Raw genomic sequence first — 13,835 nt, forward strand, 5'->3', positions numbered from 1 at the left:
AACAGGTTTCCAGTTGCTTCCTTGGTTTGGATTTACATGGTAAACTGCAATAAAACTAAACTTGTTCTCCTCATATCATTCATTACAGAACATTTAACAAGCTGTGATGGTGTTTTAATAATTTATTTAACTCAGCTGCAGCATTTCAAACATAATCAGAACGTGCACAACGTTTACCTTCTTACCCAAAGCAGTTGGCCAACATGTCAGAGAAGAGGCTCCAAAGAAGTAAAAGAAGTAAAAGAACAGTGTACAGAACAGGTAAATATGTACAGCTCGTCTCCAAAGTCCAGAGCAGAGCTCATGTGAGCGGCAGGAAAATCCTCTGCGTGCTGACGATGTCACCGAGCTTTTGTTTCATCTTCACAAAGAGACGCTTGAACTCTAAACCATCACCCTGGAAACACAGAGACGTCAAGGTTACGGATGGAAACACAGAGTTACCTGCAGGTTATCCTGCTCACTTCTTCATGGCAGCTTTGCTTTTCCTGAAAGCTAAAGGGCGGTGTATACTCTCGCAGCAGTGTGTCGCAGCAGTGTGTCGCAGACATGATGCAGTTATTTTTGATTTATGCCCAATTTTGAAGCGCGGCCTGCGCTATGTTAATCCCACGCCACAACGCAAGAGGGACAATCACGAACAAGCTAGGATTGTGGGTGTGGTGGGTGGCGTGTTTCTCTTCCGGTTACGGAGGTCATTCAACAACAATGGTGACTGGACAAATACGCACTTTGATTGAGATGCAGCTGATCGATCTAGAAATAGAAGAAATATTGCTTCTACTGGAGCTGGCAGAGAGGCGAAAGAATCGTCACGGTTAGCACGGTTAGCGTCAGCCGGTTAGCAAACCGGAAATACGCATAGTGTAGAGCGGATGTAGAGTTGACCAATCAGAGGCCTCCTTTCTCTCCTCCCTGCGACGATATCTGCGGCACTGTCTGCGGTGAGTTACAGTTTTGGGGAGGTGCACCAGAGTGTCTGCGAAAGGGGCGGGGGCATGTCTGCGTTAACTGCAACACACACGCAAACGACCTGGTTTCCGACCATAAACAGGCCTTAATTCTGCAACACTTTCCAAAGGTAATTTCCAGCCACATGCATCACTCCATCCTGCCTTTTCATGCATAAATATCAGGATGGAAACATTTACATCAGTATGCAGACTCCTTGATACGAATGTGCCAGATTCTACCATTAAGACCCAGAGTCTGCTCCATTTTTAGGCCAAACTGCCCCTCGGTGTCAGCCAGGATACCCCACTCAGCTCTGGTGGTGAAAGTGGCTCATAAGTGCCCCCAACCAAGATGGCACCCAGCGCCGGGATGCTTTGATACACACTGAAATTTAACATCCTAAGAGAAGGAAGCTGCATTGGACAGAAGCCTTAAATGAACTCAAAATGTGGTGAAAAATACCAACGAGGCTAAAAGTGAGTCAGACTTTTACATCAGAAGTAAGATTAGATGTAGAAAACAGTGCTTAATGTTCAGAACTGAAGTGCATCAAATCAAACCAAGCAATCTGTGCACCTCATGCATCCTTTTACAAAACAAATCATCTCTTAAAGGGAAGGAAAATCAGCTCCAAACTGACTCCATGTCATTAATCTCCATCTTTTTGGATAATTAACCCATCAGAGCGTGTGTGACCGACTCTTGGATGCATGGACAACCATCACCGGATAACTTGAGCTCCACAGCTTCCCCCTTCAAATAAATTCAGCTTTGAGCCTTTGAGATGCATTCAGGGTGAAATTATTCAAAGGAAAAAAAGCTGCTTCTGCACATTTGATTGAGCTGGAAAGTGGCCCAACCCACCTTGGACAGCCTGAAGTCCAGCAGCACCCTCTGATCCATCTCCAGCACGTGGACTTTGAAGATGAGCTTGTTGTTGCGTTTGTCCAGCGTGCTCACGGTCACCTGACGGGCACAGAGAGCGCCGGTAAGCGTCATCGTTCTCATTGCAAAAGGAAAACAAAAAAAACGAAGTCTTCAGGACAGATTTTACCTGTTTGGTGCAGCTGAGCTTGAAGCCCAGGGCCAGGCCGTCACAGGCTTCTTTCAGGGACGATAAGGAGGCGTCGGCGTTCACGTTAGTGAAGAAACGGGTCATTCTCCGCACCAACCTCTGCCACAGTGACTGAACACAGACACAGCGATGAGGACGTGACCCACGGCAGCCTTCCTGCGCCGTGCAGAAGAAGCGTGAAGCTAACGTAGCAGCCAGCGGGTGCTTTACCTGACTGGCTCCTGGCGTTCCCAGGAACTGACTGCCCAGCAGCATGTGCTCAGGCTTGGCCGGCTGGGAGAAGCTGACTTGACCTTCCGTTTGACCAAACACCAACATGGCTTCCCAGCTGCCTGCGGCCAGATCCGGCTGAGAGCTGGAAACCTGCATCCTGTCGTCACTGCAGAAAGAGGGCGGCCTTCAGACCAAAGACAACACAAACACAGCTCCGAGCTGGAAAAAGAAAGACGAGGCTTTGACCTGTTGCTCCGGGATATGGGTTCCACCTCGGATCGAAGGACTTTGTTCCCTCTGGAGCTCAGAGAACCTGCAGAGAAGAACAGACTGAAATCACTCAGACCAAAGATTTTTTGTACGGCAGGCCTGTCCGAGAAGCTAAAAACACGACATCGGGCTCAAACTTTTAGCATGACTGACCGACTTTGTCCAGAAAAGAAGAGACGGTTCATTAAAACGCAGCTGAATTTGTTGCGCTGACAGAGAATCAGATTTATTGGCCAGGTTTGACTAAACAAACAAGGAATTTGACTCCGGTACAACTTCACTCGCAAAGTACAACACTCAACAATAACATAAAGAATAAAAATTAGAAATGCAGAACAGTAAGAGTGGAATTGAGTATGGGTGGTAAATAGGGATGTGTACGAGAATAATAAATACAGTATGTACATTTGCAATAAATAGACACCATGGGTGGGAATGAGACTCACCTTGTGTGAACCAGCGGTCCTTCTGTACGTCTTCGATGGAGATTCGTGCATCTGGACTGGACAGCAGCAACTTTGACAACAAACCTAAAAGAATGAGTTAAATAGCAGCAAATCCACCTTAAATCGACTCGGAACAAACTCAGAGAGAGGACCACAGACTTACTGAGGGGCAAAGGCTGGACTTTCTTCCAGGGAGGTAGGTACGTCTTCTTCTGAAGCCAGTCCGAATACTCCTGACAGCTCTCTGTTGGCTGGTCCCACGGCAACTCTGACGGAGCAACACCAAGAAAAAACTCAATGTTCATTCTTGCTTCATATCAACTGCACACCGTGCCCAGCTTTCAGCGGAAAGCTGTTCAATCAGAGGTGCTGTGAACAAGCAGATCTTCATTCTAAAATATACTTTAAAAAAGGAAAACTGACAACAAAGAAGCTCATCTGAACCCAAGTGCTTTGCAAGTCTGACACTTTAAAATCGAGCGGTCAACGTGGTGCACGTAACATTCAGTGCGAAGCCTTCGCGCTGCGGGACTGGAGTAAATGCAACAGCCTTCAACACAAGCTCAGCGTGCACCTTCAGCAGGAATGTTGTTTTAGATGACGCTGTGGATAGAGGGCTGAACGATGTGGACAACATTTCATATCTCGATATTCATGCCAGACATCTCGATATCGATACGATATGACTGTGGGTTCAGTGAAAACTAAGCATTTTTCTGAAAAATAAAAAACAATACAAAAGAAGGACGTCTGCATTCATCGGGTCTTGAGTTGGAAGTTTGTTGTTATAAAATGGAGCGTTAAACTGATGTAAGGTTCACGCCAGTCGTCCATTGTTCCGTCAACGCAAGCCGTATCCAACGCATTCAGTTCATTTTCAATGAAATCCGGCCGATCGTTGTCGCGTGCTCGCAAAGCATGCTGGGATTCCGGCACGGCGCGCGGCGGACCTGCGGCACGTCAAAAAGTTGGGCTCGCTCGAAGTTTATGCAAATTTGCCACGGCAGACGTAGTGCGTTACCCAATGACAGTAGATCATGTAGTTTTTTTTCCCCTTTGTTTATTCACCCCTGAACGTTTCGGGTATTGCTCATGTCATTGCTAATGCGGGCAAAATGAACAGCAGCAGTGGCCAGTATGGCTGTGCTAAAACTATTGTAGGCGAATAAACACACCTAAAACATCAGGCAATTGTGTGAGCATCTCCACTTTTGCAGTAAACTAATGACCATCAAGGAATAGAGGTTCAATCCAGTGCATCAAATTCTTTCATGGGCAGAGGTGGAGTAGTGGATTAAACGTTATAAATAGGCTAATTGTGATAGGCATTCATTTCAACAAAAGAACCAAATCACACCCATGACCATGTTTTCACAAGATGTCTTGTTCATGTTTCATTTTCAAAGCAGAGAAAAGGTGCAGGGACAGGTGATGCAGCGAGAAGGAGATCTCCTGTGTCGCAGCCGCAGCCGCAGCAGCAGCAGCAGCAGCTCTCCTCGCTCGCAGACCCACATCCATGGTGCAATATGAAATAATGTTCCATTGCTGACGATTTATACACATTAATTTCCCTCCAAAACTTTGGTTGGTTAAAATCACAAGTTATTTACTTTCCCCCGGAGCCATTCTACCGTATGTTCTATCTACAACTCCGTATACACGCCCACTGTAGTAGCAACACGGCGACACTAGGCATCCAACCCGGCGAGTTAAGTTGACGTGACGGAACAATTCGACCACAGGTCCGTGGTTGTGGCAAAATGTTCAATTTCTCGGAGTTCGGATTCAACATTCATTTTACATTCGTTGTAGATTTTTGGAATGGCCACTTGATTAAAATATGTTCGCGATGGTATTTTGTAACGTTTGTCCGTCGTCCGAACCATTTTCTGAAAGCCCTTTTGTGACGGTGTACACGGGAACCACGTCTTTTGCATGTGGTATGTTACAGCATCTGTAATGTCTTTGTGCCTGGTGGACGTCGACTCATATGGCGTAACGCTACTGAACGCATCAGCAATCAAACTTTGTTTGGGCTTCACTTCTCCGCCGTTTCTCTCATTGCGATACACTCTTCGTGCAGCGGTGGTGGTGGTGTTTCAGGTGGTGGAAAATGTTGGTTGTGCTGCCTTACCTCGACCAGCACAACAACCCGCTCTTTTCTGAATCCAAAATAATGGAAGAGGACTTTCTTTGACTAAATCCGTCAAATGCGCAGATTCTGCACCGGCCTCATCTTCCCAGGGCTCTAGAGTCCGACCTATTTTCTCTATGGTGCAAGTGCAACTTAAAAAAAAAAAAAAAAAAAAAAAGTCTACGCGACTCTGAAAGTCTCCCTGTGGTTCAACAACAGACACACGTTAGACCCATATCGTGGTCTAAACCAATCAGAGATAGTGAAGGGCGGGACCCCCCTCTGATTGGCCCATGTACGTTTGAACACGCGCTTGCTAGTCAGAGAGGTGATGAACCTCGGCTCGTCAGATAAACAGTCGATATAGCCGCGGGTGATCAGATGAAAGAACGATTGACAACTTTTTGGTTAAGTGTATTCACCGGTCTTAACCTGATATATATATTTAACCCAACTAGAGGAGTTGGCCATCCGAGGGGCATGTGACTGCAATGGAGGATAGTCCATAAGACATTATGCCATGAGATGTTCAGTTTGAAGCCCTTAAAACACTTGCAATTTTAATTTACATTTTCTTTTTATTTCATTAATCTTGAGATGTTTTAAGTTTAAATTTCAGGCCAGTGAAGCACTTTAAGCACCAACACTTTTTCAGTAAGTTAAGTTCAGTAAGTTTGTAGAATTGTGCTTCAAATAAAGAACTTTATTTTGACCAGATTGATTGTTAATATTGCCTATATGGACAGCGATTTAAAAATAAATAAATAAAAGTGACCCTGCAAAACTGCAGTGTTAAATGCAATGCGTTTGAAAATTTGGGTGCACCTAACTTTTGTGCTGGTGCACCTAAGAAAAAAAGTTAGGTGCACCAGTGCAACCAGTGCAAAGAGTTAGTCTAGAGCCCTGCTCCATCAGACCTGCTTCTCTTTTTAATTTCCCCGCTGTGAATGTAGTTTGTGTGTCTCCGTCTCCCTCCCTCGGATGTTTGCCATTGGCTGGCTTCAGCTGCACATAAGGGCAAGCGTAAAAATGATGTTTGCGACTGCCTGAGCTGCACATGCGGGGGAAATCTATATCGTTGATATCGATGAATTTGTGATATTAATATCTTTAATGTTCATATCTAGATATTGATACGATAACGATATATCGTTCAGCCCTAATAGAAAGCAACATTTAATCAGAGCAGAGCCACGGTCTGAAAATGCTTTAAGTCGACTCTTTAGCCGCCTGACGAAAGAAACAAAAAACAGAAGTGAATAAAAGCAGCTGCGTTAAAATAAACTAATGATGATTTAAGGTGGAAATTTGGGGCCTAATTCCACTTCAGTCTATGTGAGCATCAGTGATGGCATAGTTACCTTTAAAAAGTAATCTGATTACTCCTTTAAAAGATTAGATTACAAGTTACTTTATTAGCTACATTCAGCAGCTGCCGACAACATAAAAATGACAACCAGTTTTGCCAACACTCACTTTATTGGAAGAAAATTGGATCCATCATCAGTCACTGCTGCAACTACTTTGTTGAACAGTCCATATGAAGAGTGAATGTTTTCCATTTCTGCACCAATAACATCGTACGTGTGTCTACCGCCAATTCTCCTACATGCCAACGCAGCCTTGTTGTGCTCTAACGTGGATCTGCTGATCCAGTGGAGCGTTAGCTTCTCCCATTTAGCTTCTGTTGTTAGCAGCCCAAATATCCGCATAAAGTCGACCTCGTTCAGCGCGGCCTTCAGATTTCTCTCCATCTCTGCATACTCCTTCTCCAGGTAAGAAGAAAAAGCTGCTCTGTGTGGCAGCTCGGCACTGATAGTAGTGGGGATCTTGTTTATTATGGCACCAAACGAGGGTGAGTCAACCGTGTTTAAGGGAAGCATTTCCTCTACTACATTTGAGATGCACCGATCAATCGGCCGCCGATTAAAAAAGCCGGTTTTATATCCAATCGTAATTCCGTAATTTCCGGTTTTCGGCTGATCAAACTGACCCGCATGCGCAGTGCGTAACAGCTCAACGCGCCCATAGCAAAACAGCTAAAAACTAGCAAGACTCAGGAAGAAAACATGTCACCTATTTGGACTTATTTCACTTTGTGCCAGGACGACCCAAAACTTGCCATTTGTAATGCTTGTAAGTCAAAAGTAGATCGGCGTCTAAGACATTTGGAACAACAAACTTAACACGCCACTTGGAAAAGAAGCACCTGGGTTTGTTTAGCAAATATAAGGAGGAGACTGCAGCTAAGAGGAGGGATGCAGCAGAGTCGCAGCAACCACAACAACCCTCCACTGTGGCTGCTATGTTCCACATCAACACTGAAAAAGTCCACCGCCACCACCAGGAAAATAATGGAGTTCATGGCACTGGACGACCAGCCGTTTAGCGTAGTACAGGATAAAGGCTTCGTAAATCTGATGAAACACCTGAGTCCACGGTACAAATGACCAAGTAGGCGGTACTTTTCTGACACGGCGCTGTTTGAGTTTGTTTTGAGAGCGTTTTGTTTATATTAATATTAATATTTTAGTTTTATCCTATATTACAGTATATGCTGCACTTTTTATTTTGAAATATTAAAAGAGGTGGTGCAATTTATTTGAGCCCCAGCTTTAATTTTCAAGTACAAAGATTTCATTGCACTTTATTTTTTTTAGATGGACTTAAAGTTTTCTTTTGTCTTATAACTGCTGCTTGTGTTGAGGTGTTGTTGAAAACCTCAAATGGGGGTACGAGTACCCCTAGGGGTACCCAGAGGTACTGGAGGGGTAGTCAATGAATTACATTGTACCAGCCGACTGCTGGGCCGTTTTTGATGTTGTTGTTTGAATGTAAGTTAGTTATTGACCTGTAAACTGGACTGAATGTTATGGTCAGTGTTGAAAATAAATCTGCTCAGGAGGCACTGTTGAAACTCTCACTCTATTTCCTATTTGTGATGTTTTATTCTTGAAAAGGGGGGGTTACGATAGCATATAGCCCACCACTAGTTGTGGTTTTAATTGCAGTTATATAAGCAAAATGTTGTCTGGGAGAAGGGTACTTGTATTAAATTTGGGAAAGGGTACTCAAGCCAAACAAATATAGTGTCTATTATATGATTATAATTATTTCTTAGATAGAAAATTGGTATTGGAAAAAACAGTTTTGGCAGGTCAGACCTCCTTAAAAAACGGAAATCGGTTTCGACAAGAATTTTGCAATCGGTGCATCTCTATACTACAGACTGCCCGACCGACCTCTTCAACTCTCCCCTACATACTAGTTTTGCACCGAAGTCCAGCTTTTCTTTTTTGGGTGTTGGGGGACCTCCTGCATGAGTTGCAGCCCAAACCAAACAGCCTGGACAGCGTCAGGCAGAAGAAGAAAAGATAAGAAAAAAAGAAGACAAGACAAAGAAGAAGAAGAAGAAAAGAGGAAGAAGACAGGCTGCTGGCAGCGAGCGGTCCAGCATGTCGCTCTGAACACGAGACGCCTGCAGCAGCACCGAAGGCGCCGGAGAACGAGGGACCGTGACGTGCTGCCGAGGTTACGGACGCTGAGCAAGGACCGTCCCTTTCTCCCACTGCACCGGGGCTCAGATCAGGGGCTCTTACCTCCAGCCAGCATGGCAGTGAGTACTATCCCACAGGCCCAGATGTCCGCAGGCTGAGCTTTGTTCTCCGTCTGGCTGAGGAGCTCCGGAGCGACGTAGGGAAGAGTTCCACAGAGTCGGTTCAGGAGGCGTTCCCGTCCTTTGAAACGAAACATGGTGGCGAGGCCGAAGTCGGTCAGCTTCAGATTGTCTGAGGGCAAAGAACAACAGATAGTTTGTGTTTATAACACACCCTTTCCACTTTTAAGACCAGGCTTAAAACTTTCCTTTCTGATAGAGCTTATAGTTAGGGATGGCTCAGGTGATCCTGAAACATCCCATAGTTAAGCTGCTATAGGCCCAGACTGCTGGGGGGCCTCATCTGTCACACCTTTCCTCACTTTACTCTCTTTTCCCCCCCGTTTAATTTCTCAAATGATATTATGTACATGTGACATTATTGTGGTCATTAACTGGTGTTTCCCTGTTCCAACAGGTATCCTTTGAATGGTGTTACAGTGGTTTTTTCCCCTCTTTTCTGTCCTCTCAAACCCCAGCTGGTGGAGGCGGATGGCCACCCTTCCTGGTTCTGGTTCTGCCAGAGGTTTCTTCCTGTTCAAAGGGAGTCGTTCCTCTCCACAGTCGCCTCAGGCACGCTCAGGACGGGAGATTGGACTGAAGACAAGTTTCTGTGCAATCTGTTGATTTCCTTAACTAGGAAATTGTTTTTGAATTGGCTCTATATGAATTAATTGGATTATTTCATAAATAATAATGATTACAATTAATTGAATTCCAATTGGCTGGAATTGGACTTTATTATTTAAGTGACTTGAGATGACATTTGTTGTATTTGGCGCTATATAAATAAAAATGAATTGAAACTGAATTGAATTGAATTATAACACACAGATATATCGTGTTGCGCACATGTTTCCTCACCTTTGTCATCCAGCAGAATGTTCTCAGGCTTTATGTCTCTGTGGGTGATGCCCAGGCGGTGGAGGTACTCCTGTGAGGGCGCAGCTCAGAGTTAACGACAGCCACAACATGTGCAGGGACTCACGTCGGCTTGGATTTACTCACCACAGCCGCTATTAGCTGCTGGAAGAACCTGTGAGCATCCTTCTCTGCCATTCCCACATCGGGCTCTAAAACCAGCGAATGCAAATTACACTGCAATTAACTGCAAATTTCCACCAGTCGAAGAGTTCTCCATCAAACGCACGAGGTCCGACTCACCGATGCGGTCGAACAGCTCTCCTCCGGTGCAGTACTCCAGGAACAGATAAACGGTCGGCCCTTCCTTCCGATGGCCAAAAAACCTTACGATGTTCGGGTGGTTGAGCATCTGGCAAACACAAGTAAAACAAGACAAGAGAACTTCACGGACCCGGCCACTTGGCGTATGATTGCGCACTGGACCTCGAAGCCCATTTAAAGACTCCTTGGGCTGTTGACTGCTGCACTTTGTCCATTTAGCCTCTTACCCTTTTTTTTATTATACTCTTTTATTTGATATTTTAATGGTTTTAACCTATGGCTTTTTATTATTTCTGATCGGCGCATTTTACTGTTTTTTTTTAAGCCTTTTGCTTATTTGGTTTTAGTCTACTGTCTTTTGAATAAATGATCTGGAATAAATATCACTGTGAATCCCATTTTTCTTTGTCTGTGCCATTCCTCAACAGTGGAATCCTTTGCTGGTGTTACTTATCAATATTTACTTTTCGAACCCGCGCACGTGTGACACAGTGTTTTTTAGTAATATTGCCCCTTGTAAAAGGCTGACTTGATTATGTTTGATGAGCTACAGAAGGAGGAATCGAAAAATTAAATGGCTGAACTCAAAGGTGTTTTTATTGGCTTGGATAGACTGTAGCTCTGTTAAACCTGTTGAGGTTCATGCAAAGTAGAATAAATGTTCTTATAGATCCAGTACAGGCTCGTTTTCTGTATACAGTAAGGCAGTGTTGGTGGTGGGGTTCTGGCTGGGGGCCCGGGCCCCTGCACAGCTCCCTGAGTGGAACCAAGCCCTCCCCCTCTCCTGAAGGTGGTGACTTACCTTATGGATGCACACCTCTTTCTTGACAGTGTCAGCGCACTCTTTAGCCTGCGAGGTATCAATCACCTTCACTGCGACTGCCTCCTCGGTCTGTCTGTTCACCAGCAGCCTCACTCTGACGGCACAAAGATGAGTTAAATCATGGCCTTCATAAGGTGAAGAAATAAGTCAAATAAGCACGAGGTTGGCCCTCATTCCACTGACAGATGAAGAGGAGCCTTTATATTTTATAACAGCAAATATTCGTGAGTGCAACACTGAAACCGACAACCACGTAAAGTGTAAAAAACACACAACACATCGTTTTTAATGGTGAGGATACGTACTCCCCGTAGGCCCCTTCTCCGAGCGTCTGAACGAGGTCCCAGTCCTGCACAAACGGCACCGCCATGCTGCAGCACAGACCCACACACGCACATTCACACGTTATTAACCATCACTCATCTGTAAACACACTCGATACTGATCATTTCAGTCAAGCTGAGCTGTCAGAGGATGAAAGAGCGCTGTTAAAATGCCACGAAAAAGCGGCGCGTGGGCTCAGTTGTCCGCGCAGATTAAAAACAGATAAATATTAAAACTTTAATACGTTACCTGCACAGATTTCCTCCTCATGTAGCTAGTCCCCCACTAAGTTAGATTAACTGTTTAACGCGTCTGTGAGAACTTCGCCCGAATTTGGCGCGTTGATGTTTTACACTTGAGGACTTCCGCTAAACTCGTCATTTCCGGCTTTTTCTTCTTCTACTCTTTTTCTTGAACAACGAACTTTCCGCTGTTTTTTATTCATTACACATGAAACATTTCTATATTATATATTATATTATTATTATTATACATAATATAATATAATATAATATAATATAATATAATATAATATAATATAATATAATATAATATAATATAATATAATATAATATAATATAATATAATATAATATATGTCTATATTATATTATATATCCAGGGAATAAAAGAGGTCACATTAAAATATTCAAGTGTTCACAGATGTCAACAGTCTTAATCGCTTTCTGGTTGTTTGAGAATTTAATGGAGGTCAGTACTGCCTGAGCTCACAGAGAGAGGCAAGAAAATATGTTTTTTTTTCGCATGAATTTACATTTATGGATATGAAATTTTGCCATTAAACTGATGAGGTTGGTAATAAAAGTTATGTTGGTTTTTTTCTTTGGTTTTGTTAAAGTCAGGGAGCCCAAACAATACACTCCTCCAAGATAAATTAAACTCATTATCAATATTGTTAGCGATAAAGTTACAGATATAACTCTACAGTCTTTGGACAATAGTGCAGTGCCAAAATAAATGGGAAACAGTTTCAGTATGTATAGAACAGAAAGTACATTTCACATCGATGTCTTTTTTTAATCTTTTAACAATATCATTGGATGGATAAAATCTATGAATTAACTTAAGTAAAACTTCTCTGACTTTATTAGTTAACAGGTATCGGTTGGGTAAGAGCCAGATCTTCTTCCAGTCAGTGTGTTCCAAGTATTTGTTCCAGAATGTGACCACGTATGGAACTGTGGTGTAATCCCTTTAAACAGGAGTCTAATTAATTTGTTGTTTTTACTATTACTGGTCAAACAAGCTGTACCTACTGGGGTGTCTGACAAGGACAACAGGAAGAAATGTTTGGTTTCCACTCTTGGTTCAGATCAACTATCCGCTTGTTGGTTACAGCGTTTCTTTCTCTCCAAACAATGCAAGAAAAGCTGATTACCACGTGTTTATCATTCCTCATCTGAATATATTCATCATCCATAGTCACCAAATGAAACCTCGATGACTCATAATGTAAGAAATATTATACATTCTCAATGATATTGATGGATATGCACATTATCTTTTAAATAAAGGATCCTTTAGATAAATCTGTGCCTGATTCCATTCAACTGAGGTCAGTTTTATATACCAAGTTGTAAAAATCATCATCTGATGGCCCAATATTGTAAAGGGGACAATTTACCGCTCAAGGGACACCAGGTGGTAGCTGGATGAGAAAGCTTGCTAAAACATAAAATCATCTTGATTTATTAAAGCTAGTTTAATTTAACAAGATATTTAAAAAAAATCATTTGCTTTATTTAATAAATGTTTCCCAATTTTTGACAAATTTAACAGGGATGAATTGGTGCAACCCACCAGAGGTCTGTTCAGAAGGTGGTGCAAGAGGAAAAAAAAACATGAGGTCAAACTCTTGAAGTTACGGGTGAATTATCAGCCTTTTAGATGACACACGGGCAAAGGTGATGTACAAAGCAAGACTAAAATTTGAGCTTTCTCGCAATGAACACTCAGTAACTCGAGACTAATAGAAAGAGACACTAAACTAAGAACATTCTTGAGTGCGCTTATTTTCATATATAACTTCTAAACCCAATGTTCTCACAGTGGCAGTGAGCTTTTCTCATGGTGATTAGTCATAAAGAGACGGCCTGTGGAGTCGGGTTCAGTCTACAGTTAAATCAATAAGTAAATCAGTGCGTTAACAAACAATCCTCAGCTGTGCCTCCAGATTTTGGGAAATGATGAAGCAAATGTGTGTACTTTGTGTTGATTTCACAATGAGGTTTTTTTTATTTTGAGTAACGTGTGTGTACGGCAGAAAGTTCAGGATCAGCAGAGTGCAAGGTTATGACCTACCTAAGTTCAAGTCAAGAGATACAACATGGGGTATCATCTGGGCCGCTAACCTGACAAGACAATTCATTAAACCACCGTTCAAGGTTTAAGGACTAAAGATTATCCTCACTCAGTTCTACATTAGACAATTAAACTGTTTCATTTCAATGATTATTCTACTATGATGTTTAATTTTGAAGTTAAATGCAGTTGTTTGTGCCCAAAGACGCATGCAAATATTGATCTTCTTTTACCAGTCAGGCGGTTAATAAGTAACAGGATGGTCTTTGTCCAGTTTTCTGTCTGATCATCTCAGTTTACTCCATCAAATTCATCTCATTTTCAAACTGTTCCTCCTTTTAGGTCCAGCATGGACGCTTCTGTCTGCTGGAGTTGGCTTGCTGCACTCGCATGTCTCCTCTTTATGGGTAAGGTATCTATATTCAAGATAAAAGA

The 13,835-nt window shown here is 43.0% G+C and overlaps 1 protein-coding gene across 1 annotated transcript; it reads right to left on the minus strand.

The window, feature by feature from the left end:
- Positions 1-115: 115 nt before the first annotated feature.
- chek1 (checkpoint kinase 1) lies at positions 116-11,441 on the minus strand. Its single transcript, XM_075487144.1, has 14 exons — positions 11,329-11,441; positions 11,061-11,126; positions 10,735-10,849; positions 9,912-10,020; positions 9,756-9,820; positions 9,612-9,681; positions 8,692-8,880; positions 3,122-3,226; positions 2,959-3,042; positions 2,489-2,555; positions 2,240-2,408; positions 2,009-2,140; positions 1,819-1,920; positions 116-397 (listed from the first exon to the last, which is right to left on the minus strand). The coding sequence occupies exons 2-14, from the start codon at positions 11,123-11,125 to the stop codon at positions 302-304; spliced, it is 1,368 nt and encodes a 455-aa protein (XP_075343259.1). The 5' UTR covers position 11,126; positions 11,329-11,441; the 3' UTR covers positions 116-301.
- Positions 11,442-13,835: the final 2,394 nt, after the last annotated feature.

This window comes from Odontesthes bonariensis, chromosome 16 (genome assembly GCF_027942865.1).
Source record: "Odontesthes bonariensis isolate fOdoBon6 chromosome 16, fOdoBon6.hap1, whole genome shotgun sequence".
NCBI classification, from domain to species: Eukaryota; Metazoa; Chordata; class Actinopteri; order Atheriniformes; family Atherinopsidae; genus Odontesthes; species Odontesthes bonariensis.

Excerpts from the sequence above, each read along its gene's own strand:
- chek1 (XM_075487144.1), bottom strand. The coding sequence starts at position 11,125 with ATGGCGGTGCCGTTTGTGCAGGACTGGGACCTCGTTCAGACGCTCGGA. Across the intron at positions 9,821-9,911 it reads AGAGCTGTTCGACCGCATCG|AGCCCGATGTGGGAATGGCA; the intron begins GTGAGTCGGACC and ends CGCTGGTTTTAG. Across the intron at positions 398-1,818 it reads TGGACTTCAGGCTGTCCAAG|GGTGATGGTTTAGAGTTCAA; the intron begins GTGGGTTGGGCC and ends CTGTGTTTCCAG.